The sequence below is a fragment of the Macaca nemestrina genome, chromosome 5, assembly GCF_043159975.1.
Source record: "Macaca nemestrina isolate mMacNem1 chromosome 5, mMacNem.hap1, whole genome shotgun sequence".
NCBI lineage: Eukaryota > Metazoa > Chordata > Mammalia > Primates > Cercopithecidae > Macaca > Macaca nemestrina.
In genome coordinates, this window is record NC_092129.1 from 103859471 (window position 1) to 103885127 (window position 25657).

The following is a 25657-nucleotide window of genomic DNA, read 5'->3' on the forward strand; positions in this document are numbered from 1 at the left end:
TAAACCTTTATGTGTAAGTGTATGATATAGTAATCATGATGCTTAATCTTAACCCACACTTTTTTAAAATAATAAAGCAAACCTAATTAATTTCCCATGCAATACCTTGAAAGGTACTCATGCTAGATTCCCCAAATTCACATAAATTATAAGCCTTTTGCAATCTGCAGCATAAATACCACGATGTGAGAAAATTGAGATGTAGTGTGTGTCCTGCATATGTAAAGACAGTAAACTGGCACTTCAGCAGTGGAGGTGGCAGTGTTTGGCTGGTCAGTCCCCTGGTCTTCCAGGGTGATAATGGATTTGCATTGATTTAACTTCCCTGTTTGGTCCAGGCCCTTGGAGGATAGCAGCATGCACCTGGAGTGGGTGTGAGCTAGGAGAACAGTGCAGAGAATGCAAAGCTGACTGTCTCACCTGCTGACTGACTGACTTCATGGTCATGAACTTGGTCTCATTTGTTTAGTTTTCTCACCAGCTGAGCTAACTCACATTTAAGGTTGAATTACACAAACCAGCACAGCATTCCAGAGTTTTTATTTTTCTTTTCCAAAGAAATATCACCATTAAATTTCCAAAATATTTCCTATTATATCATAGACTCATAAGATTGTTATGAAAAAATCATTTTGACAACATTAAATGTTTTCGGGGGGTTTAAACATGGTAATTTTTAACAAACTGAAAGTAAAATCTAGAGCAAACTGAAGCATTCACTCAAAGCAAAAACAATAAAACAAATAAATTCACCAAAGCAATTTCCTTTCTTTATTATAGACATGGGGATTTCAAAGGCCTCAAGGTAGGCAATTAGTAATGCCATCATCTGGTAAAAACAGCACCAGAAGGGGAATCTAGAACCCTAGGATTGTGTCCTGGTTGTCACTGTATAACGTAGTAAGTCACAATTGTCAGTTACTTCATTTGTAGAATGGAAAGCTGAGCTTGACACTTCTAAGAGCCCTTCCAATTTTGAACTACTAAGAATTTGTATTCTTGTCAAAAATGATACAAATCATATATTACACATTTTTTTAATTCTAGATTTTTTTAACCCATGACAAAGAGCTGCTAAAATGTTCTAAGATAAAACAAAATAAAATGAGCCTGCCTTTTTGAAACAAAAGTCTCTAAGAGTAACAATGGGAAAATAACTGTACAAAACATCCTCAAGAAGATGTTTTTCCTCATGTAAAAGGTGACAGGATCACCTGGACAATGTGGAAAGTATTTTCTTAAACTAATTGTTTCTAGTGCAGCACTGCAAGTATTGGTGAAAGATCTTAAAAATACAGTATCAAGGTAATTTTCATATATTATCTAGAAATATAACTTTCTCCCTTTCCTCTCCTTTACTGTTAAAAATCCTTGCACAAGTGTAAAAGTGAAACCAGAATTTCATCTAATAAATGTCTGTCTTCACTTTACGGTGGTGCTCTGAAAGCTGGATGACTGGATTTCGGAGCAGGAGGGAAGCACGTGCAAAATTGTTTTTAACCTTGCAAATCTCGTGATGTCTCCTTTAGTGTAGTCTTGGGAGAAAAACTAAAATGATATGAAAGAGTCACAATCTAGAGTTGCAAAGCCTCTAAGGTCCTCAACAAGGTAAGCCCTGTTTTAGGTCAAAGGAAAAGAGTCAAACAATTTCTAAGGAAACAATCTCAGTTCATCTGAACCTTCTTTTTTACAGCCACTTTAATTAAAAAGACAGAAGACAAAGATATGTTATTTCTAATTAAATACTGAGATGAGCATAATCCACACTTACTGCCAATAAAGATATTTCTAAAGGATTTATTATTTGTGATTTGCTCATTTATTTCAAACAGCCTTCCCCCCCAGCTCCTACTCTTTTTCCTTAAAAACTCCTATTCATTTAAAAAATCCTATTCAATGTGCTTCAAAGTCTCCTTATTTTGTTAGAAAAATCTATCAGCTCCTGTACAAATTTGCCTTATAGGTTACCATTGAATCACACCCATAGCAGCCAAACTGCTATTACAAAAACGAATGCTACAAACAGAATGGATACTATCAAAGGGGGCAGTTATAATTCAGGGCCAAATAACTGTATTATCCCAAAATGTTTCCTACTTAAAATAAAAATTTATGGGATAGTTGAATAGCTTTTTAAATTAAGGGATTTATCAAGTCCTTGAATTTCTAAGTATTTTTTCTAACTTTCTTCAAATGAAACTTGTAAAGGATAAATGAAGGGTGTTTTATGTTGAAAATTTTACGTTCAGTAATGAAGAGTATTACCAACTAAAATATTAAAAATGGATATTTGAAGGTTTCTAGAGTCAATACTGCATTAATAATAAGAACAGTATTTAAAACAAAGACTTGTCTTATTTTTAAATAAAGTGATACTTTTATTTTTCCCATATTCCCTTATACTTATTGAATTTATATAGCCTCTATCTTCCAAGGAATTTAGAATGTTCTGTAGACTTATAGACTTAAAAGTATAAGGCCTGCAAAATATTAATGTTGTCAAATAATAACAATTTTTATCTTAAGAATAAGGTGTTCTTTCTTTTTGTTGACTTTTTTATTTCCATATTTTGGAGAACAGGAAGGAGTGATGTGATGGAAAACAAAGCAGTGGTAATTGGAAAGTCCATGCAAAAGAATAAGTAGGGGCATGAAAAAGAAGCAATAAATTATAACTTCAAAGAAGTCATCTACCTAACAGGGATAACTTGGCTTCACTTTATCAGATTCATCATTGCTTCAAGGAGTTGATGAGAAAAGCTACACTAACGAATCTACTCCTTTCCTGGTTCTTAAATAAAGCTCCACTTTAAACTGTTAGATTATCATGTGATGAAGAAACAATTCTTCTCAACAGAGGCTCTATCAATATTATAATTTGTTTCTACAATATCAGAAGACTTACCAACTGAAGTCCATCAACAGTTTGCTAAGATAGTGGTCACTATTTTTGACAGATTAGTATCGCATTGTTCTTGTTAAATAATGGCAACCAGACAGTAGGAATTTCTGATGAACACTTAAACTGTTTGATGGAATTTTAAGTGCCAAATATTTAGCTTTTTCTGAGGTAATTATAGGATCTGAAATATAACCCTTAAATAATAAATACTGTATTTCATAAAACAAGCCTGATGGAATTTAAGGAATTACAGCTTCATATTCTGACTATATAATCTAACCTATAAAAAGGAAGAGATTTACTTATTTTTAGCCCTACTTTGAAAATTTCTGAATTTAATTCAAAGAAGGAATCAGCAGATTTCTAGAACCTAAAATACTATCTGATCCTATTTTATTTATAAAAATAAGAAAATGCAGATTTTATTTCAAACATAAAGCATTGAAGGACATAACCAGTTCAAAGGAAAAGCAGGCCCTAAGACTTACTGATGCAAGTTTACCTAATACTTTCAGTTAAGCAATAATGGCTACATTTAAATCACTCGATAAAAGAGCTTGAAGATTGATTAATGGAATTTACTTTTCAGCTTAAATGGCAGATAATAAACTGACAAAAAACAAAAGCCTTGTATATTATGGATGGTATCAATTAATGATTGCCTGTATTTACACCTGTGATTTATTCTTCACGAAGGTGTATATACTTACATCATGAAGAGCTTAGCTAAAATCAAAATATCCTCAAATTCTTAAAACACTGAACTTAAGAACCTATAAATACTTGAGACATTTGTTGACAGATGTAGGCATTTATCTGTGGTTATTTCCTCAAGTTCATATTCAACCATGTCAACTTTTTAAACATATTAGCTGGGTCTCTGATAAACTAAAGACCATTTATGTTCCACTTTAAATGTTTTTTAAAAAATATCCTCAAGAAAATCTCAGTTTCAATTTACATTATGACATTGAGAAATATTTTTTAAATTTATATTTTATATCTTTTATTTCAGAATAGTCTATCTTTAAGACATTTTATCTTCATATTTATTTGCATATTTGTTTCAAATTCTGCTCTAAAAATCCACAGAACAATTTCAGAGTTTTATTAAGTAAACACTATTTTTCTAGACCAACAATAACTTCATTAGCCTTGAAAAAGCCCCAAACTGGGAACTGTTTATTGTACAGAACGCTTAGCTTTAATCAATTCATTATGCTCTTACAAAACTGTTTCATAAATAGCATTAACTTTGGGACCATATAGTCACATGAATACTCAAACTCTCCATTTAAATACTAAAAGGATCCACCATCTCAAGGCGATCTCCCAAATCTATTTATATTAGACATTGCTACAGTTTGATTCTCAGCTATGTTAAGTAATAACTATCATCGGAACCAAGGCCATTGAATACCCTGCCCTTAATCCTTTTTTCAAAGCAAACTTGCACACACCGTAATTCTTTTAAGAATCTTTTATTTTTTTAACAACTCAGTCTGTTGGATCTCGATGCAGTTTATTTAAAAAAAAATCAGTACATTTTCATAGAAACTGCAATCAAAAAAGTAATTTACTTTGTCAAAGAAGTTATGAAGTTGCAAGTTATTTTTTGTAATATGCAGAACAGTAAAATGTAAGCATGCTCTTGGATGCAGGTGCTCCTGTGTACTATGGAGTTATTTTGAAGAGCTTGCTAACGTCTGCAGGCAGTTTATGGGATGCAATTATTTTCTCCACAACTTAGGTACATGAGAATAAAACTGATATTTATGAATAAAGTATTTTTCTCGAAAAAGTTGAGGCAGCTTTTGTTGAATGTTATCTGTGTGGGTACACTTGCTACACCTTGAACTGTACTGAGAGAGAGACAGACAGCAAGAAGTCCATGTTCATGCTGAAACCTGAAAAATCCCTCCACATGTGTTGAGGAGTTCCAAGAAAAAGAAGAGGGTAAAACACTATACACAGTTGCTCATCGTCTTACATTAACAGAACACACCGAGAAACTTTACATAACAAGGAAGCAAAACCCTTTCACTGCTTTTAGTCAAAGTCAGTGGTGTCTATAGCGGAGGATAAAGGTGGAGCAAGCCTAGTAGGGATAAAGCTTAAGTCTACACCTCATGCAGAGTTGTCCTTGGTCTGTCCTCTAATATTTCTCAGACATCCGAGTTAGAACTGAGGTTTGTTAACCTGGGGTCCGCATTGATTTCATATCTGTAATGATACCCTTCCATGTGATCCCTGCAGGCATCTCTGATGTTATGCATCCACTTTTTTATCCCCTTGCGGTTCAAATACAAAACCAGGAGGAAAATAGCGCCTATCAGGGCTAAAACAATACCCAGGAAGACATAAGAGGTTTGCAGGGATGGGGGAAGAATCGGGTCACAGTCCAGGTCGGCACTGTTGAGTTCCAAGAGGACCCGATTCCTCATTTTTTCCGGAAAAGCACAGGTGAGCCGGTCTTTGCCCTGCACCACCTCTGTTTGCTTGAGCCAGGTCACCATGTCTGCCATGTGGCAGTCGCAAACCCAGGGATTGTTGTCCAGGAAGACCCTAACGTGGGGCAGACCTTGCAACTCAGCCAGGGTGCCATTGTGAAGGACCTTGAGGGCATTGTCCTCCAGGTGGAGGCTTTCTAGATGTGTCAGGTTGCGGAAGGACACGTAGGTCAGGCTCACCAGCGAATTGTTACTTAAGTCCAGGTACCTGAGGCTGGGCAGTTGGGCCAGCACATCCCGCGGCAGGTAAAGGAAGTGGTTGCTGGCCAGCTCCAGGAGGTGGAGCCCCTGCAGTGCACGGCCCGCCACCAGGGCCGCCGCCACCATGCCCTCGAAGCTCCGGTTCTGCCGCTTATCATCAGGGGGCACGATGTGGTTCAGGATCAGTTCCACAAGGGGACTGGGGGCCGAGATGCTGGCATTGCTGCCCGAGAAAGCGAAGGGGCTGAGGTAGGCCAGTGGGTTGTGGCTGAGGTCGAGCTGGCGCAGGCTGGGCAGATGCTCGAAGGCGCCCGCGCGCACCTCGTCCAGGCGGCTGCCGCTGAGGTTGAGCGCAGCCAGCTCCGCCAGCGGCGGCCGGCGGGCGAAGGCGCCGGCAGGGAGCACGGCCAGCTGGTTGCCGGTAAGGAAGAGGTTGCGCACGTAGAGGGGCAGGTCCGTGGGCACCTCGGTCAGATTGCGGTTAACGCACTTGACTGTGCGCGCCGCCTCGGAGCACTCGCAAAGCGCGGGACACTGGTCGGGCAGCGGGGGCTGGGCGGACGCGGCGGAAGCCAGGAACGGCGCCGAGGAGGAGAAGGAGGATGCCGAGGAGGTGGGAGAAGACGAGGAGACCCAGCCCAGGAGAACCAGCGCCAGTCGCGCCAGCCGCAGCCGCCCGTCCCCGGCGGCGGGGCCCCGGGAGCACCCCCCAGGCATCGCGGCTAGCGTATCCCCGGAGCTGGGCTGGGACGGCGCCCGCTCCGAAGCCTCGGGGGGCTGGGCCCGGAGGGTGCGAGCCGGCGGAAGCTTCTGGAAAAAACTTTCCTCTCGTGGAAGCCAGGGAGTGGCGCCGCAGCCGGAACTTGGCTAACCCCCTTGCCACCGGGCGCTTCCCTCCGGGGCCGATTCCCCCGCCCCTTCCCTCCAGAAAGTACGCACGGCGGGTCGGTACGCTCGGCTCCGCGATCCTGCTCCCGCTCCTCTTCCTGCCGCCGCCCCGGTGGCACCTCCTCGCCTCTTGTTGGCGCCCCTCGCTGGCTCCTCTGAGGGACCTGGGACAAGCAGGAGAGAGGCGTGAGCAGCGGTGGCTGTCGCGGCTTCCAGAGTGCAAAAACCGGCCTTTTCAAGTCTAGTCGTCACCACTCTGTCCCAGAGAGACACCAGTCTCTCCCTCCGAAAGCCCGCCCCGGCCTCGCCTCCACAACCCCTCCAGTCACTCTTACTCGGGAGAGGGACGCACATCCGACACCCAGAGCGCAAAGTCTTCCCTCTCCCCTGCCCCACACTAAATAAACCCAACCGGCCTCCCGCCCTCCGCCCTTCCCGAGGAGACTCGTCTCCCCGCGCCTAACTTCTTGCTTAATCCCCAATTCCTTCCCTACCAAACTTCTCCTTTTCCAGGTTCCTTCCCGCACCGCCTCCGCGGAAGGTCGGCCTCCGGGTGTCTCCGCCCCCGCCCGGACCTCTCTTCCCGGTCCTGGTTAGGATGCGAGGGAAGTTTCAGGTTACAGGACTTTTTGATCTCCTTGTACCTTCCGGCATTAGCAGAAAGTGGAGCTACAACTGTCGCCCCCCAGCCCGCGCCCCGCCAGCCCCTGGGATCCCAAAGGGGTTCAAGTCATCTCCAAAGAGGTGGGGAGAATCTGGGAACAAAGCAGCAGTGGGACTCTGGGTCGAGTGGCAACCCGAACCAACGCTACTCTCCACCCGAGTATGGGGAGGGGCCCCAACGACGCCTGCCGAGTCTCTCCCAGGCCGCGGGCTCCCATTGCTCACCTCCGCGCCCGCCGCCTCCAGAACCAACTCAGTTCCACCAGAGTAGCGACGACTTCTCGGCTGCGCGCTGCGGGCGCCGACTCTCTTCGCACCCCAGCCCCTGGCCCAACCTCCCAACCTCCGCAGCTGGGAAAAACCAACCCGGGGGGCGGGGGAGGGCCAGGACTGACGGGGAGACTCCCGCAGTGCGGCCAACCTCGGCAGTCGTAGGTAGGGGGATTTAAGAAGAGAGACTAGGGGAGCTGGGCTGCGCGCTTCCTCCTGGTGGAAATTAACGAGGAATGTGCCCAAAAAGGTGAGGGAATCCCTTTCTCTCCCCCCTCCCCGACATCCTTGGGTGGTTCCTTATTTTGCATACTGTATTTACCTTGGACAAGAGCAAAACCGCTGGTGAATCTTGTGGAATTCACCCTGATTCAGGCACCTTTGGCAGTGACGAGATAGATTTAGGCATGACCGAGCAGCGCGAAGCAGCACCAGAAAGAAATGAGCTGAAAATCTACAGCGGCAGCAGCAAAGGCACTGCAGGTTGTATGAAAGCTTCAGAAACTCTCCCCATCAAAGTGGTACCTGAGGCCGTAAACTTCAGATTTAGGTGTAATTAATGCCTTCCCGCCTGTTCCCCCCACCCCGCCCCCTCACTTCTTGGGTAGTGATGGAACTTGTGAAGAGAGCGCGCCAACTTTAAGAGAGAGAGAGAGAGAAAGATTAGTGGAGAGGAGATTCATTCCTGATTCATTAGCTTTTCTCTTACCAAAATTAAAAGCAGATGGAAGAGAAAGGCAGCCAAAGGCATCCCAGAAACAAAAGGCAAATAGCAAAGACTTGAGTCACCCGGAAAGCGGACCCGCCCCTCTCCCCAGATGTAGCGCGGTGTGTCAAGTCACTTCTGCGGGGAGAGCTGCAAGGGTGGGGAGTAGGGGTTGCAGGAGCTGACCTGAGAGGGAAGTTTGGTTTCAAAGTCGATTGTCCCAGGGGGGCATCTGGCAGGTGGTGATGGAGAGGATGGGGTTGGGGAGAGGGACAGATTGAATGATTGGTTACAGTAAGGCTCTGTTATTATACCAGACAGGTTTTGGGTTCTGAAAGCCCTATCGTTGTTCTAACTCCATATCCCTTTGTCCCAATTAAATAATTTCCCCGAAGGGATAAGAAGGTGCTGGTTATTCCAGGCTTCTTCATTTTAGAGAGAAAATGGCAATTAGGGAAAACATGGTTCGGAAATTTAAGACCTGGTCGTATAAAAAAGATCAAATAAGGATGCTGAGGCTTGTGCCTGGGACATGTGCCTTTAGTGTCAAGAAAGATCCCAATTCTCGAATGGATGCCTGATTACTTTTATAGAAAGAGTCTGCAAAGCCGACAGCAAAAATGGCTCAGACAAAAGCTGAAAACACTGGAAACTGCAGAGATTTGTGCACAAAAGCTGGTTTCATTAATTTGCATCTTCAGCACGTTTATCTACATCTCTTTTCTTATTTTTAAAAGTGTTTTGCAACATGAATGTAAAACACTTTGAAAAATAATCTCTAAAGCTGTAGTCATGTTCTGTATCCGGATTGTGGTGGTGGTTACATAAACCTATACAACGTGTTAAAACTCACAGAACTTTGTAAACCAAAAGAGTCAATTTTACTGTATGATAAGTTTAAAAATAAAATTAATTACTCATTGAAAAAAACCTGTAATAATGCTCTGGCGTGATATTAACTCTGGTCCTGATCTGAAGACCAACTGCTTTGTTAGGAGAGTGAGATACACTTTAGAATTTAGAAACATAATATATGTATTTTCATCTGATCCTCAAGACAACTCAGAGGCAAGATAAATATTGTTAGTATTATTGCTTGTTGCTATTATTGTTGTTGTTCTGTTGTACAAATGAAAAACCTGGGGCTTTAAGTTAGCTTGACTGAGTGTCTTCCACTTGCCAAGCCCTGTGCTGATCACTTCACAGATATTATCTCATTGACTCTTCACATCAGTACTCAAGTTAGGTCCTCTCACTCCAGTTTTACAGACAAGAAAATTGACGCAAAAATAAATTACATAACTTGTTCAAATGAGTGATGGAGGTGGGAACCAGGCCCAGATTTGCCTGCCTCCCATATAGTACATCCCACATTCTGCCTCTAGGCAAGATTAAGGAGTCTGTGCAAAGTTCTACTCTGTTCCACTTAGGCAGAACGTACACCTCACCTCTTGTTCCCTTTTTACTTCTGCCTCCACCTTCATGCAGCTGGCAATTGCTTATGGCTGCTGAATAGGGACCCAGAAACTTAGGGTCATTTCTAGCTCTGACACTTGCCTGCTGTGTGTCTTCTATAATAGGACCACTAATGACATTTGAAGACATTTCCATGAAAATTGAGATAAATATGTAATGTACTTAGCAAAATCACCTGTTTTGATTGTTCTTTCCACATTACCCCCCTCATGTTATTTATTGTAATCCACTATATCTCTGTAACTGTGTTAGTAATAGGAATACAAGGATAAAAATTTAAATTCTCTTTAAGGTAGAATTGCCAGATTTAACAAATAAAAATACAGGGCACTCAGTTAAACTTTAATTTCAGATAAACAATGAATACTTTTTAAGTATGTGCCATGTAATATTTAGAAACTACACCCAAAATTTTGTTGCTTACAGTTGAAATTCAACTTTAATTGAGTATCCTGTATTTGATCTGGCAATACAGCAGTTGATAATCTGGTAGAAGAAAGAAATAGGCACAGAAACAAAAGCTCTCAATGCAGAATTGAGTATGGTTTGGTGTGTGTATCTTTCCAGTCAATGCCCTCTCTCTTTGTAAATATTTCAATTCTGTTTCTGCTATTTTTTATGTGAATGGGATCATAGTATATGAATTATTCACATTTTTTCTTTTTTAAAAGCAACCATCTATCTTTCTGTGTGCATGCACATAGGTATACTTCTCCTTTTTTAAAGACTGAAATATTTCAAACTGTAGATTGTTGTACCACAATTAATTTAACAGCCTTATTGAAAGACATTTAGATCAGTAACTACTTTTTGGAGAAGTTTCCTTCAAGTGAGAAAAGCTTACTAGGATCAGTTCTATTTTGATTGTCTTAAGCATTTAATTATCCCAAATTATCATACTGACTTTACTCCTGACAGCTTGAAAATTTTTTGTGCATGATGCTATTTACATACTCTAAGGCAGGGCAGAGGATTGCAGAGCACATTTTTCCCAATTTATTCTTCTATTCCACAGTGAAATAAAGGAAGGATCTGAATGTCCCGAAAGATAAGAACCAATTTAGTGTATTTCGAGAGGTCACTTTGTAGCCTCTAGAAAATGTTTCTACACTATCATTTATTTAGAAGATTGTTTCTACAGGGACCATTTTTCTTCTAATGACCCAGAGGAAAGTCATTAGTAAATTATTGAAATATTGCTTCTAAATCCTGATTAGGCAAGGAATAAGATAGGTATAAAAAGAATGATGAGTGGTTATGACCACCCTTATGGTAACTAGCAGAGAGAAGCCATGTGGTCCAGCATGGACAAACACCAAGATTATTTAAGACTAGTTCATTTTGATCTCTGTCACAAATTAGCAAAGGAATTGAATACATGTGAACACTGTCAAATCTGAAAAGTAACTAAAACAAAGTCAAGGGTTGGTGAACAAGCAGCACATATGTCAAAAAATCATGAACCAACACCTAAAACTGCAGCCATCAACTTGAGGGTCAATTTGACCAAAAAAAAAAAAAATCACACATGTATATATGTATATTCATGAGGAAATAATTTTTTTAAATTGTCAGTGATTAAAAAGAAAGCTTCAAATCACTTTAGAAGGAATAGACTTCTTTTCTGAGATGTGTAAACTGAATTAAGTAAAATATAAACTAGAGAATGGGTCAAAAGGAATGTATTTGTCTCATCAGTCAGTACAGTAAGTGCTGCAGCTAGTAAAAGAAAAATATAGCCCTCTATATCTGTGGGTTCCATATCCCTGGATTCAACCAACCACAGATGGAAAATAAAAGAAAAAAAAATGAGTGATTACATCTGAACCAAACATGTGTAGACTTTTCAAAAAAATTATCATTATTTCCTAAGCAATACAGCAGGGCATGGTGGCTCATGCCTGTAATCCCAGTACTGTGGGAGGCCGAGGTGGGTAAATCACTTGAGATCAGGAGTTTGAGACCAGCCTAGCCAACATGGTGAAACCCTGTCTCTACTAATAATACAAAAATTAACCAGGTGTGGTGGCACACACCTGTAATCCCAGCTACTGGGGAGTCAGAGGCAAGAGAATCACTTGAACCTGGGAGGCGGAGATTGCAGTGAGCTGAGATCGTGCCACTACACTCCAGACTGGATGACAGAGGAAGACTCCATCTCAAAAACAAAACAAAAAAAAATACAGCATAAAAACTATTTACATAGCATTTACATTGTATTGGGTATTATAAGCAACCTAGATATGATTTAAAGTATATAGGAGGATGTGCACAGGTTATATGCAAATACTATGCCATTTAATTTAGGAAACTTGAATATCCATGGATTTTGGTATCCACAAGGATCCTGGAAGCACCTGTCTGAGGATAACAAGGGATGATTGTATATAGTATATAGTAATCCAAACTCTCCAAATAGTCACTATTACAGGATCACTCAACTTTAATTCAATAAATGCTTTTTTAAGACCCCACTATATACTGTCCACCTATTTGATGCACTTGAAATACAAGGATAGATAGGATAAAAATCCCTGCCCTCGGATAACTGGCAGTCTAATGGGAAAGCAAATAGTTACAAAACATATGGTAAGTGCAAATATGGGATGGGGTGGGGAGACTGTCAGAAGGTTTTACTAGGGTGGAAATGCCTGAGTTGCATTTTGAAGCACAATTGGCCTGTATCCTCAGCTTCTGCCCCATGTATTCAATCAGCTGGGGATTGAAAATATACAGAAAAAACAAACAGGAAAAAATAACGCTACAAGAGTAAAAAATAATACAAATGAAAAATACAGTAAAACAACTATTATATAGCATTTACATTATATTGGGTATGATAATCTAGAGATGAATTAAAGTCTGTGGGACGATGCATGTAGGTTATAAACAAATACTATGCCATTTTATGTCAGAAACTAGCATCTGTGGGGTTTGGTATCCACAGGGCTCTTGAAACCAATCCCCATGCATACTGAAGCAAGACTATGTTAGTAAGAACTTGACAAACAAAAGATCGGCAAGTTGGTGAAAAACCTGAGAATTTACTCAGTTCTAGAGACTACACAAAGCAGAGCACAGCACACATTGACACATTGGAGGGAGTGGTACAAGGTGAGATTTGAAATACGGTGGGATCAGATTGCTGACCTCCAGTCTAAAAGGTTTGTATTATCCCGGCCTGGCACGCTAGCTCACACCTGTAATCCCAGCACTTTGGGAGGCGGAGGTGGGTGTATCACCTGAGGTCAGGAGTTCGAGACCAGCCTGGCCAACATAGTGAAACCCCATCTCTACTAAAAATACAAAAATTAGCCAGGCATGGTGGCAGGCACCTGTAATCCCAGCTACTTGGAATGCTGAGACAGGCGAATCACTTGAACCTGGGAGGCGGAGGTTGCGGCGAGCTGAGATCCCGCCATTGCACTCCAGCCTTGGCAACAAGAGCGAAACTCCATCTCAAAATAAATAAATAAATAAATACAAATAAAAGGTTTGTATTATCCTGTAGTAGTGGGGAGCCAATGGAAGTTTTCAGCAGAGGAATGACATGATCACAAGTGCATTTTAGAAACATCACATTTGCTATCTGTTTAAAAGGTAAATTGTAGACAAAGAAGACAAAACAGAGAGAAAAGTTGGGTGGTTCAAGTGAGGGATGACAAAGAGCCAAACTAAAGTAGAAGGAAAAGACTGGCAAGGCAACAACAGATTATATAGACCAGTAGTTATTATATAGACCATAAGATTACATAGAACAGTGGTTCCCAACAGAGTGATATTGCCTCCAGTGCCGTTAAAATATTTTTTTGAAAAGAAAACATTGGTTTTTAAAAAGTTTGAAAACAACCTATAAAATTTTTTAAGATAATCTACAAATCTTAGTGATTTATTCACTTTGAAGGTAACAATACATACATTTATAGTTCTAAATATAAGATTACAGATAACTTCTGTATTTTAAATAATGACCAGGAGAAATTTTAATTTATCCCCAGTGTGACTAGATAAAAATCTAAAGTTCTCAGCCTGGAAACAACTTCATTTTACATTTAAGCTCCAAATACTTATAGTATGGTTTTATTATACATTGCATTTTCCAGGAACAGTTAACACTGTAAGAAAAGAATATATATTGTTTTGTTTGGAACTTTACCAAAATTTTACCTCTGGTAACCATGCCACTCATTCTACTCAGATCATCAATAGTATCAGTTTGCATTTGTAGTTGTTACATTTGCAGTGATTCTTATTTCAAAATGTCTAATATTTTTTAAAAAATTATTTCAACATTAATTTGAATATTGGTCTAACCTCTCTTAAATCCTAGCTTATTTATAAGTAGGCAGAAGAATATCACCACTTCATTGGGTTTCCTATCGGAGTTATGCCCAAGTATTTATATGTAGTGCTATACATTAAATAATATTCTTCTTTTATTTATCCTTTAATATTCTCATTGATATAGTATGTACTTTTAAGATTATGTATCAAGATGCATTTTGTAAAATAAAAAAGGCTTTATAAAATATTTGTTTTGAAGAGGAAACAATGGGTTTTTGAAAGTTTGAAAACAACTTGTATAAAATTTTAAGAGAATCTACAAGTCTTGGTGATTTATTCACTATGAAGGTAAGAATACAGACATAATTCTAAGTAGCATAACATCACAGAAAACTTATTTAAAATTTTTTTCTCTTTTGAATTTAATATTTCAGATATATGGTGTTTAGTCAGCTTCTATATTTTAAGTAATGACCAAAAGAAATTCTAATAATTCTTAATTAAAGAGTCAAGTTTGATTATGATGAAGTGAAAAAATACCTAGAGAAAGAATAGAATAAGATACTTATCTGTTTCAATCTTATTTGACTGAAATTATTGTCTTTTAAAAGGAAGTTATGATAAATATTTAAATTAGCAATGTTACCTAATATCCTTTTTTAATGTACATTATTTCCACTTTGGAGGTGACATGGAAGATGTTTGCAGGGATTCTTGTCAAAATGTTCTTGCCCAAGATGGGTTCTCAACCAAGACTGGAATTCAGTCAAGAAATGGGAGCAGCTGCAATTGTAGCCACCATCCAAATTCAATTAATTTCAATTAAATTTAACACAGTTCAATAAATGTTTATTAATGTGCTTTTCTGTAGTACTCACTTTGTCTTCCAAACAGGGCTACCTCCAAAACCAGAAATTTCCCTTAAAAAAATTTGCAATACTGGCACATTGACAGGCAATCTATTGCATGTCCATGGCAGAGGTTCAGCAGATAGAGGTAGGCCAACGTTTGGGTACATGACCCAGGCTTCTCTCTTTTATAAGTCCCACCCAGTGAGTTAAAATACAGAGGTCAATAAGATGGCTCTGAGCACTGGGTGGAATGTTCAAATACAAAATTGAGTATCAAATTTAGTTTATATCCCCATATGAAAGCTAAGGAAGGGAGTACTAGAGATGTTATGTACTTTGAAATAGAAATTTAGCATATTACCTTGGAGTGAAAAAAAAAAAAAGAAGTTAAGGAGCTTAACTAGGGAGATAAAGTCAAGCCAGTGTCAAACCATGTGGCCTGAACAGTGTGGGTAGCGACAGGATAAAGGAGTTGGGTGCAGGGCACACACCAAAGGATGCCCATACTGAACTTCAATAGAAGCCCAGTAGAGAAATGTGTGACATCAGGCGATACTTTAACGCCCAAAATATTGATGTGGGTGACATTTACAAAGGGGTGAGATTCAAAATGGTTTGCAACCAGTATGGTACAAAAACTGATCAGTGTTCAATAATCAGAGGCTGCCACATGTAAACAACTAATAGAGCTGTGTTGTTGCAGACTGCCTGAATACAAGCCCTGCATCTTCATAAGAAAACTAAAGACATTTCAAGGTTTCTGATAATCTCCACAACCACCCTCCAGAGTATGTGCTATCACTCAAAAATTGTTCGATAACTTCCAAACTTCATCATAAGGAATGGAAGCTTCTTTAAAATAGGAAAATTACTGGTAGCTATATAAACTGAGTTTATTCATTATTTATTACATACATATTTTTGGAGTATGTGATGAGTGCTTCTAGGCACTGTTCTGAGAACTGAGGAAGCAATGGTGAAGAAGACAGACTTGGGCTCTATTTTCATGAAGTGTGTTGTTCCCACTACTTTGTTAAATCAACTAACTCTAGTGTGAAAATCTAGATTTCTTTTTTAATTGAATTTACATATTTTAATATTAAATACAGCAAACACATACTCAACAACACAGAACAGCATAAAAACCTGTGCACCTATTACTCAGCCTCACAAATCCTAACATTAGGTTTCTTTTTTAATGTTCTTTTGCATATAATTAAAGTGTACCATTGGATAATTATGTATACACCCTTGAAACCATCATTACTATCAAGAAAATGAACACATTCATTATTCTCAAAAGTTTTCTCATGTCCTTTTGTAATCGTCTATTCACATGCTGCCCTTAAACCATCCCATCCTCAGGCAACCATTAATTTAATTTCTGTCACTACAGACTAATTTAAATTTTCTAGATTTCATATAAATGGAATCATAAAGTTGGTGCTCTTTTAATTTGGCTTCTTTCACTGTGCATAACTAATGTGAGATTCATCCATGTTATTGTAAGTATCAATAATTCATTCCTTTTTGGTTTTTTGTGAGTAGTATTCCATAGTATGGATATAAAACAGTTCTGTTCCAAATGGCTCTGACCTTCCTCCTAAGACCCGTGAAATAGCCTAAACATACTATTTTTTTGGCAACAGGTTAAGCACAAGAGCAAGCAAATGTAAATCATGTAAATCCTGTTTAATATACTGCTTGCCTAAGATCTGCCATTATGCTATAAACCAAAGCAAATCACATACTAAAGCCACGGGGCATGGAATTACACCCCAAACAAAGTGAAAGGGCCCCGCAAAGTGGCATGGCAAAAGACTTGTGTAAAAGAAGGTCTGAAGAAATGGGGCTATTGATACAATCTACCAGGAACTGACATACCACCATTTCTTTAAACACCCCCCATGAGGATGTTTTTAGTCTTGTGCTATTACAAACAATGCAGCAATGACTGAGCACATTGTCATCTTCCACACAGGCCAGTATATCTGTAGGATAAATCTTTAGAAGCGAAATTCTTGGTTAAAGGATATAGGTTTTTGTAATTGTGATAGGCGTTGCCAAAGCACTGTTCAGACATAATTGATTGTAACGATTTATATTTCCACCAACGATGTTGGGACTATGTTATCATTAAAAAAATTTTTCCAGTCTTATATGTGAAATGTAATCTTTGTATGGCTCTGATTTGTATTTTTCTTTTTAAAAATAAGATTGACAATCTTTTTATGTTTAAAAGCCATTTACATTTCCTTTTTAGAATCCATCTGTTCAGATCTTTTGCTCATTTTGTTTCAGTGAAGGGTTTTTTTTCTTTTTGCCTCTTTTTTTTTGTCCTTTTTTTTTTTTTTTTTAAAGAGATGGGAGTCTCACTATGTTGCCCAGGCTGAAGTGCAGTGGCCATTCACAGGTGTGATCATAGCACACAACTCCTGATCATAGCCCCGAACTCCTGAGCTGAAGTGATCCTTCTGCCTCAGCCTCCAGAGTATCCGGTGCTATAGACACATGCCACTGTGTCTAGCTTAGTGGGTTTTTTTTTTCTTTTCCCAATAGATTTGTATAAATTAGGGAAACTAGTACCTTATTAAATTAGTTGCAAATATTTCTTCATTTGTTTAATGCCTTTGGTCCTGGAAGTTTTTCATCAAGGTTTTTCATTTTAATAGAGTCTAATTTATCATTCTTTTATGCCTTCTGGGTTTTGTGTCATAAGGCCTTCATTTCAAAGTTATAACATTTCATTTTTATATTTTTTATCATCTGGATGTATTTTTTCAGCACCTGTTGAACTCTAGTGTCTCTTCTTTTTCTTCTTGTTTTATAGAGATTTTTGCTATAAATATTTTCTTTTAAAAATTTTAGGCCAGAATACATGATTACTATTTTCATCTGCTTTAATGCAACATTTTTTGGTGGTTTTTTGGTCTGGCATTTGCTTTTCCCATTTTTGTCCTGCTTTCTTTTGGTTACTCATCTTTCAGACAGGTAAGATTTTTCCTTAACCAGCAATTTGTCAAAGGTTCACAAAGTGAAGGTGATCTTGGCCATGTTCCAAGAAACTAGAATTTTCCTTAGAATCCAGGATGTTGTGTATGAGCCACTTTAACCTCTATGCTTCCCCAACAGAAGGAAATAATCAAGTGTGGAAGTTTTCACAATGCGAAGCTTCTCTTCCCCTCTTCTGCCACGAAGACTGACTACTTCTTGCAAGTATGACTGATCTGTGAGAGTCCTGATTTAGCCTTGACTCCTCTGATTCACAGAACCAACCCAGTCTCAGGGAAGCATCTGCCAGTAGCCCTTGCATCCTGTGCTAAATACAAGATTGATCTTTTCCACCTCAAAGTATGTACTTCACTTTCCAAAAATGTGCTTTCTGACACTTTTTTTTGAAATCTACATCTACAGTGTGTCTTCTTTCTTCTTTCATGCTCAATCCTACTGCTTGTAGGAGCCATTTCCCCTATTGTGTTATTTGGGGAATTAACTCTGTCATTGTTCCACTAGAAATGAGTCTGTCCTTTTGGTTTCTTATTTTTCTTGTTCTTTTTGATGATTTTTGGTGAAAGAAAAGGGAGAAAGCAGACTTATTACCATTATTTTCAAATGGCAATTTTCTCTGGAGTTGTGAGGGGATAAATGCATGGCACAAAAAGATAAATAGAGTAAAGTTTATTAGGTATTAGCATAGGGTGCATATATTCCAAATTACTATTTAAAAAAAGAACCACTGCATAACAAAGGGTAAAAATAAATTAATTAATTAAAAAGAAATCGCAAAAGGAGAACCAAACCAAAAGGGTTTTAAAGATTCAAAAACAGAATGAACCCTATCAGTTATGGTATTAAGTGAAATAGTGTAAACTCCCTATCAATAATAGATTCATAGACTGAGTCAATAAACAAACTATATACTGTTTATAAAAATGATTGACAGATTAAAAAACAGATTAAAAAGCCCTGGTAAAAATGCATCAAATAGTGCAAACAACAAAAAAATGTAAGGAGCAAATTATTAATATCAGACATAAAGGAAAAAAACAAAAAGGGTAATTTTATCAAGAAAATGACAGTATAATTCACAATGAAGAAAATATAAAGTTTTATGCAATGAATAACAAAAATATGTAAAGAAAAAAATACAAGAATTATGAAGAGAACATTTGTAGTAGAGACTTTTAGATGCTCTTTGATAGACAGAATCTTTGATAGATTATGCAAATAAAAAATAAATAAGATAATGAAGAATCATAATGTAATTCAGGTTATAATTACATTAAGTATGTATACATCATACTCTCATTCTCTAGTGCTCATTGAATAAATTCAAAATATGATTCTCTATTAGGCAATACTGAACTTAAATAAATTTCAAAAAGCAGAAATGAAATAGCTCACATTTTCTTACCACAATAAAATAAAGTCAGAATTAATAATAAAAGGTTTATCCTTTGGAAATAAAAAATGTAATTTTCAATAAAAAATAGGAAATTTTAGAATTGTAGACAAGTTGGAAATATGAGAAAAATATCTTTCAAGAATTGTGGGCTGAGTGTGGTGGCTCACTCCTGTAATCCCAGCACTGTCGGAGGCTGAGGTGGACAGATCACTTGAGGACAGGAGTTCGAGACCAGCCTGGCCAATATGACGAAACCCCGTCTCTACTAAAAATACAAAAAATTAGCTGGGCATCGTGGTGCGCACCTGTAATCCCAGCTACTTGGGAGGCTGAGGCAGGAGAATCACTTGAACCCCGGAGGTGAAGGTTGCAGTGAGCTGAGATGGCACCACTGCACTCCAGCCTGGGCAACAGAGCAATACTCTGTCTCGGAAAAAAAAAAAAAAAGAAGAAGAAGAATTCTGAAACTTAGCCAGAGCAACATTATGTAGCATTTAAGAGCAAGTTCTAGAGCCAAAAAAGTTTGATTTATATCCTGGTTATACTGCTTTGAAGCTTGGGCGGACATTTTAAGTGCTCTGTGCACTTAAATGAAATGGGAATAGAATAGTACAAACATTATAGGTCTGTTTTGAAGACTCTCTGACTCATTATTAGAACTTTATAAATGCTATCCATTATTGCTAGGAAAAAAACTCCTTTTTTTGAGACAGCATCTCACTCTGTTGCCCAGGCTGGAGTTCAGTGGCATGATTACAGCTCACTGCAGCCTCAACCTCCGAGGCTCAAATGATCCTCCCACCTCAGCCTCCTAGGAAGCTGGGACTACAAGGTATGTGTTACCCCTGGCTAATATTTTTTATTTTTTGTAGAAACAAGGTCTTGCCATGTTGCCCAGGCTGGTCTCAGACTCCTGGGCTTAAGCAATCCTCCCACCTCAGCCTCCCATAGTGCTGGGATTACAGGTGTGAGCCACCACACCTAGTCAAAACTCATTTTTAACTGGTTTTGTCATAATATAATGAAAATAAGTTATTTAAACACCAAACTCTCAAATTAGGTAAACAACAAGAAAATCTAAGGAAAATCAGAGATTTAATAAATTAAAAAGCACACATTAAAAAATTTTAAACAATGACATCATTAACAAATTGAAAAGATGATTGGTAAATGTATACAAATCTTTCTTAAAATGAAAGCTCTATTATCTTGTAAGATAATAGAGCAAAAACACATTAAGAATAAGGAAAGGGATATAACCAAATAAATGAAATAAAAATTTCAAATAATAAGAAACTACTATGCCATAACTTTGGAAACACAAATATTAACAATTTCTAGAAATACTTAAATTAGGAAAACTAGCACAAGAAAAGGTAGAAAAATAATGGAAAAAATGTAAAAAAGCTTTCAAATAGCTATCCCCAAAATGGTGTCAAGCCCTTACAGTTTTATTGATGACTTATATCAAACTTCAAAGAACAGATTTATTACCTTTATACTGTTTAAGATCGTTCATGACACTGAAAAAGAAGAAAAGCATTCTAATTTACTATAAAAAACAAGCAAATCCTGTGAGAAGAGACAAACTTGGATGGCCTTTGAGGCTAATTTCCTCCTCTATTTGATGGTTTAGCAGGTCACAGTCAGTTGAAGAGAAAACAGACCATAACAGCTTGTGAGCTCTGAAAATCCCACCCCCATCTTTCTAACAAGGCCACTTTCCAGATTAGAGAGCTCCAATGTTGCATAGTACCCCCTCCTGTCCTGATGAATATGTTCAACCTAATGAGACAGGACCCTTCCCCAAAGCAAAAGTGGCCATAGGGCATGCCTTCTGGCCTAAACTATGGGATGAGAAATTAGAGATTTTGTGCATTCTACTACTTCTCTACTTGTGAATTCTCTCCACCTCGAATAAACCCTATGTCATATCTGCAACAGATGCCACTAGTGCTGTGTTCTGATTGCTTTGCCCAACACTCTAATCACAAAATTTGACAATGTCAGTACCAAACAAAAAAAGTATAGCTAAATAACACATACATTTAGTTGCAGATATACTAGTAAATGAAACTCAATAGTATGCAAAAGGAAGATTTTCCCAGGAAGACAAGTAGAATTTTCCCAGAAATTCAAATAGTATTTAACATTGGAAATTTTAGTTTTATTCATAATATTTATATATGAGAGAAGAAAAATCATACAACTAACTTAACAAATGTTAAAAAGGTATTTTTAAAAATGCTCTGCCAATTAAAACTTTAGGAAAATAGAAGTGAAGATTAGGGTTGTCAAGAACTGCTTCATCACATTAGAAGCATGTCAACTTTAAAGAGTGATTTGTGAATAATTTGTAAATGGGATGAGGTGATTGTTAAATATAATGTAAATAGGAGACACTAAGAGTCTTGCAATGTAGCTAATACAAAAACATAAGGCCAGGCTGGGCACAGTGGCCCATGCCTGTAATTCCAGCACTTTGGGAGGCCAAGGCGGGCAGATCACCTGAGGTCAGGAGTTGGGGACCAGCCTGGCCAACGCAGTTGGCCCGTCTCTAGTAAAAATACAAAAATTAGCTGGGCATGGTGGCAGGAACCTGTAATTCCAGCTACTCGGGAGGCTGAAGCAGGAGAATCTTTTGAACCCGGGAGAAGTTTGCAGTGAGCCAAGATTGCGCCATTGCACTCCAGCCTGGGCAACAAGAGCAAAACTCTGTCTCAAAAAAAAGGCAAAACATAAGGCCAGATGCTAGTAGTATCTTCGTATGCCATAAGCATATTTTGAATAAAAAAGTCCCCCAGTTATGAGGTAGTTCCTGGGAAATCCAGATCAAGTCTGTTAATTGTTTTTATTCTTTCCTTCTAACCCCTTATTTATTTCTCCTCCCCTATAATTTTTGGAAATTCTCTAGTTTTAATGGAGGAAGAAATTGTTCCTTCAGTGGATAGTAGAATATGATTTAGGCCTTCAAGGTTAGACTCACCTAACTTTGACTCCAGTTTTGTCATTCCTATTTGTGTGAATTAGATACTTTCACCTCATCCGTAAATGGGGATTAAAGAAGATCGTTAATTATTACTGGTTTCTCAGAAAACAGACCCTCCACAACTACCATTCCAAAACTAGGCCCTTTATACCAAAGGTTGAATTTATCTCCACCTAGGGAAGGCCCAGTCTATGTCTCTGCCTAGCCAGAACCATAATGTTTAAAAGGACACTAGTGAAAGAAGCTCCACTACAAGTGGGTGTGGCCAAGAAGATGGATTCCCTCCTGAGCTCCCAATCAAGTGTTAACACATCTCAACAGAGGGGGCAGGCTGTCAACATTTCTTATCCCCCTTAACTCCAAGATAAAAAGGCTAAATTCCTGGTGAGTGTTGTAGAAAAGTCAAGTGCTCTCTTCCTCCACGTAGCCCCCATCCACACAGAGGCTCTGCCCCAAGCACAGCAGGTCAAGAATGTTAGGGTCTGAATTGCCCTCATTGTAACACTCATAACACAAAAGTTTCATACCAGGAAAGCCAGGCTGGAAAGATCAGAGACTATGCACCCCACCCTCTGCAGTACCAGGAATAGTGGCTCAGAAATTTTGTTCTGAGGGAGACACATCCATAAGAAAAGAGAACTCTGAACCTGTTCCTGAACTGACTATTTGAAAAAGAATGTGGAGAAACTCCAGTATAAAGATACTGTCAAAAACAATAGATCTTCCTTATTAAGAACAACAGCTGAACCACAGGCCAGCTGTTCACAGACATAATCAGTGAAAGAGAAAGCTAAGAAGAGTCCTCCTTAGCTCAGAAAAAATCTGGGAGACTGGCCTCAAAAGTACCCCAGTCTGAATTTAATCGTTAATTTATTTTAATTTACTAATAAAATAACATAATTAATTTTAGTTATAAAGTATGAAAACATGTTTCTTCTTATTTCATCTCTCAACAGATTTAAAATGAACTTGTATAAAATACTATGTTTATAAATATATTGTTGGGCCAGAACATATAGAAATGTAATTTATTTGCTAATAACAGCATAAAGGAGTGAGGGAGCAAGTTGAATTTGGCTAAGGAAATGACACCAGATAATGACTTGAATCAATGGACCATATGTAGAAAACCGAAAATGGTAAATAATAAGGTTAACATAACAAAGTCTATGTGTACAGATTTGTGCTTAATGACAGGGGTATATTCCGAGAAATGCATTTGTAGGTAATTTTGTTGTTAGGCAAACATCATGGAGTATATTTACACACACCTAGATGGTATAGCCTACTACACACTTAGGCAATATGGCATAGCCTATTGCTCCTAGACTACAGACTTGTACATGTTACTCTACTTAATACTGCCGGCAATCATAACACAATGGGAAGTATTTGTGTAGCTAAACAGAAAATGTACAGTAAAAATACTTTTTTTTAAGTATAATTTTATGGGACGGCCATCATATATGTTATACATGTGGTCCATCATTGACTGAATGTGATGATGTGGCACATGACTGCGTATACTTGTTCTTCCTTTTCTCAGCTTCTTTGATAGACATAAAATTTACAAAGTAATAGTTATAACAGTATATTATTGGGTTAGTAACATTTATAGATGTAATATGTATAACAATAATGGCACAAAAAGGAGGAAGAGGGAATAGAACTATATAGGAGTAGTGTTTCTATACCTCACTTTAATTAAGTTTGTATAAATTTGGAATAGACTCTGATAAGACATGTATAGCAAACCCTAGAGCAACCACTAAGAAAAAAACTTTAAGAATAGTTTAAAAGGTAATTACAGTCATTAAAATATTACTCTAAAAATATTCACTTAATGCAAAAGAACACAATGGGGCAATAGAGGAACAAAAAAGATATCGAACAAATAGAAAACAAAAATTAAAACTGCAAACATTAACTATATCGATACTAGTGTTAAATGTGAATTGACTAGATAATTCAATCAAAAGGCAGGGATTGTCATACTAGATAAGAAAACATTATGTAACTACATGCTGTCAACAGGAGAAACACTTTAGATTCAAAGATACAAATAGCTTGAAAGTAAAAGAATTAGACCGGGTAGCATGGCTCACACCTGTAATCCCAGCACTTTGGAGGGCCAAGGCGGGCATATCATGAGGTCAGGAGTTTGAGACCAGCCTAGCCAACATGGTGAAACCCCATCTCTACTAAAAATAGGAAAATTAGCTGGGCGTGGTGGCTTGCATCTGTAGTTCCAGCTACTCAGGAGGCTGAGGCAGGAGAATTGCTTGAACCTGGGAGGTGGAGGTTGCAGTGAGTGAGCCGAGATCACACCACTGCACTCCAGCCTGGGCGAAACAGGAAGACTCTGTCTCAAAAAAAAACTAAATAAAGTAAAAGAATTGGCTGGGCACAGTGGCTCACGTCTGTAATGCCACCTCTTTGGGAGGCCGAGGCAGGGGGATCATCTGAGGTCAGGAGTTTGAGACCAGCCTGACCAGTATGGTAAAACCCCATCTCTACTGAAAATACAAAAACTAGGCAGGTGTGATGGCATGTGCCTGTAGTTCCAGCTACTCGGGAGGCTGAGACAGGAGAATTGCTTGAACCTGGGAGGCGGAGGTTGTAGTGAGCCAAGGTCACACCACTGCACTCCAGCCTGGACAACAGAGTGACTCCGTTTTGCAAAAAAGGAAAAAAATAATAAAATAAAATAATTAAAAATGGTATATCATGCAAACAGCAAGCATAGAAAAGCTGGAATTGCTATAATATTAGACACAATCAACCTTAAAATGGAAAAAGGTATTGTTAGAGAAAGAGAGGTTATTTTACGATAAGGGTCAATAATATAAGGATGTTATAACAATTATAAACATATATGTACCCATCAACAGAGCTTCAAAATATGTAAAGCAAAAACCAACACAACTCAAGGGAAAAATAGACAGTTCAGCAATAATAGTTGATTTCAGTATCTCCCTTTCAATAATGGATAGAACATCTAAGCAGAATGTTAACAAGGAAATATAAAATTTGAACAGTATACACAAAATAGAACTTAGAGACATATATAAAATAATCCACCTAACAACAGCAGAATATACATTCACTAGAGCACTTGGGGTACTCTTTAAGATAGACTATATTCTAGGCTATGAAACAAGCCTCAATAAATTCAAAGAGATTGAAATTGTAGGTATTTCTCTGATCACAATGGATGGAATTAGGATTAGAATTTAATAACTACAAGAAATCTTGGATATTCACAAATATGTGAAAATTAAGCAATATTCTATAAATGACCAATACATCAAAAAAAAATCAAAAGCAAAATTAGAAAATATTTTAGGATGAATGAAAATGAAGACACAGCATACCAAAACTTATGGAATGCAGCTAAGGCAGTACTTACAGGAAAGTTTATAGCTATAAATTCCTATATGAAAATACAAGAAGAAAGATCTCAAACACTGAAAAAGCATCAACATAGAACACTAAAAAAAGAAAAGCAAATT

General features: G+C 38.3%; 1 protein-coding gene across 1 annotated transcript; it reads right to left on the bottom strand.

Annotated features, from left to right (window-relative positions):
• Window positions 1-523: 523 nt before the first annotated feature.
• LOC105495715 (trophoblast glycoprotein) lies at window positions 524-8307 on the bottom strand. The gene is made up of 3 exons (XM_011765451.2): window positions 7757-8307; window positions 7390-7650; window positions 524-6665 (listed from the first exon to the last, which is right to left on the bottom strand). Exon 3 carries the CDS (start codon window positions 6328-6330, stop codon window positions 5068-5070), a length of 1263 nt encoding a protein of 420 aa, XP_011763753.1. The 5' UTR covers window positions 6331-6665; window positions 7390-7650; window positions 7757-8307; the 3' UTR covers window positions 524-5067.
• Between the last annotated feature and the right edge of the window lie 17350 nt (window positions 8308-25657).

Coding starts and splice junctions, on each gene's coding strand:
- LOC105495715 (XM_011765451.2), bottom strand. CDS start 6,330: ATGCCTGGGGGGTGCTCCCGGGGCCCCGCCGCCGGGGACGGGCGGCTG.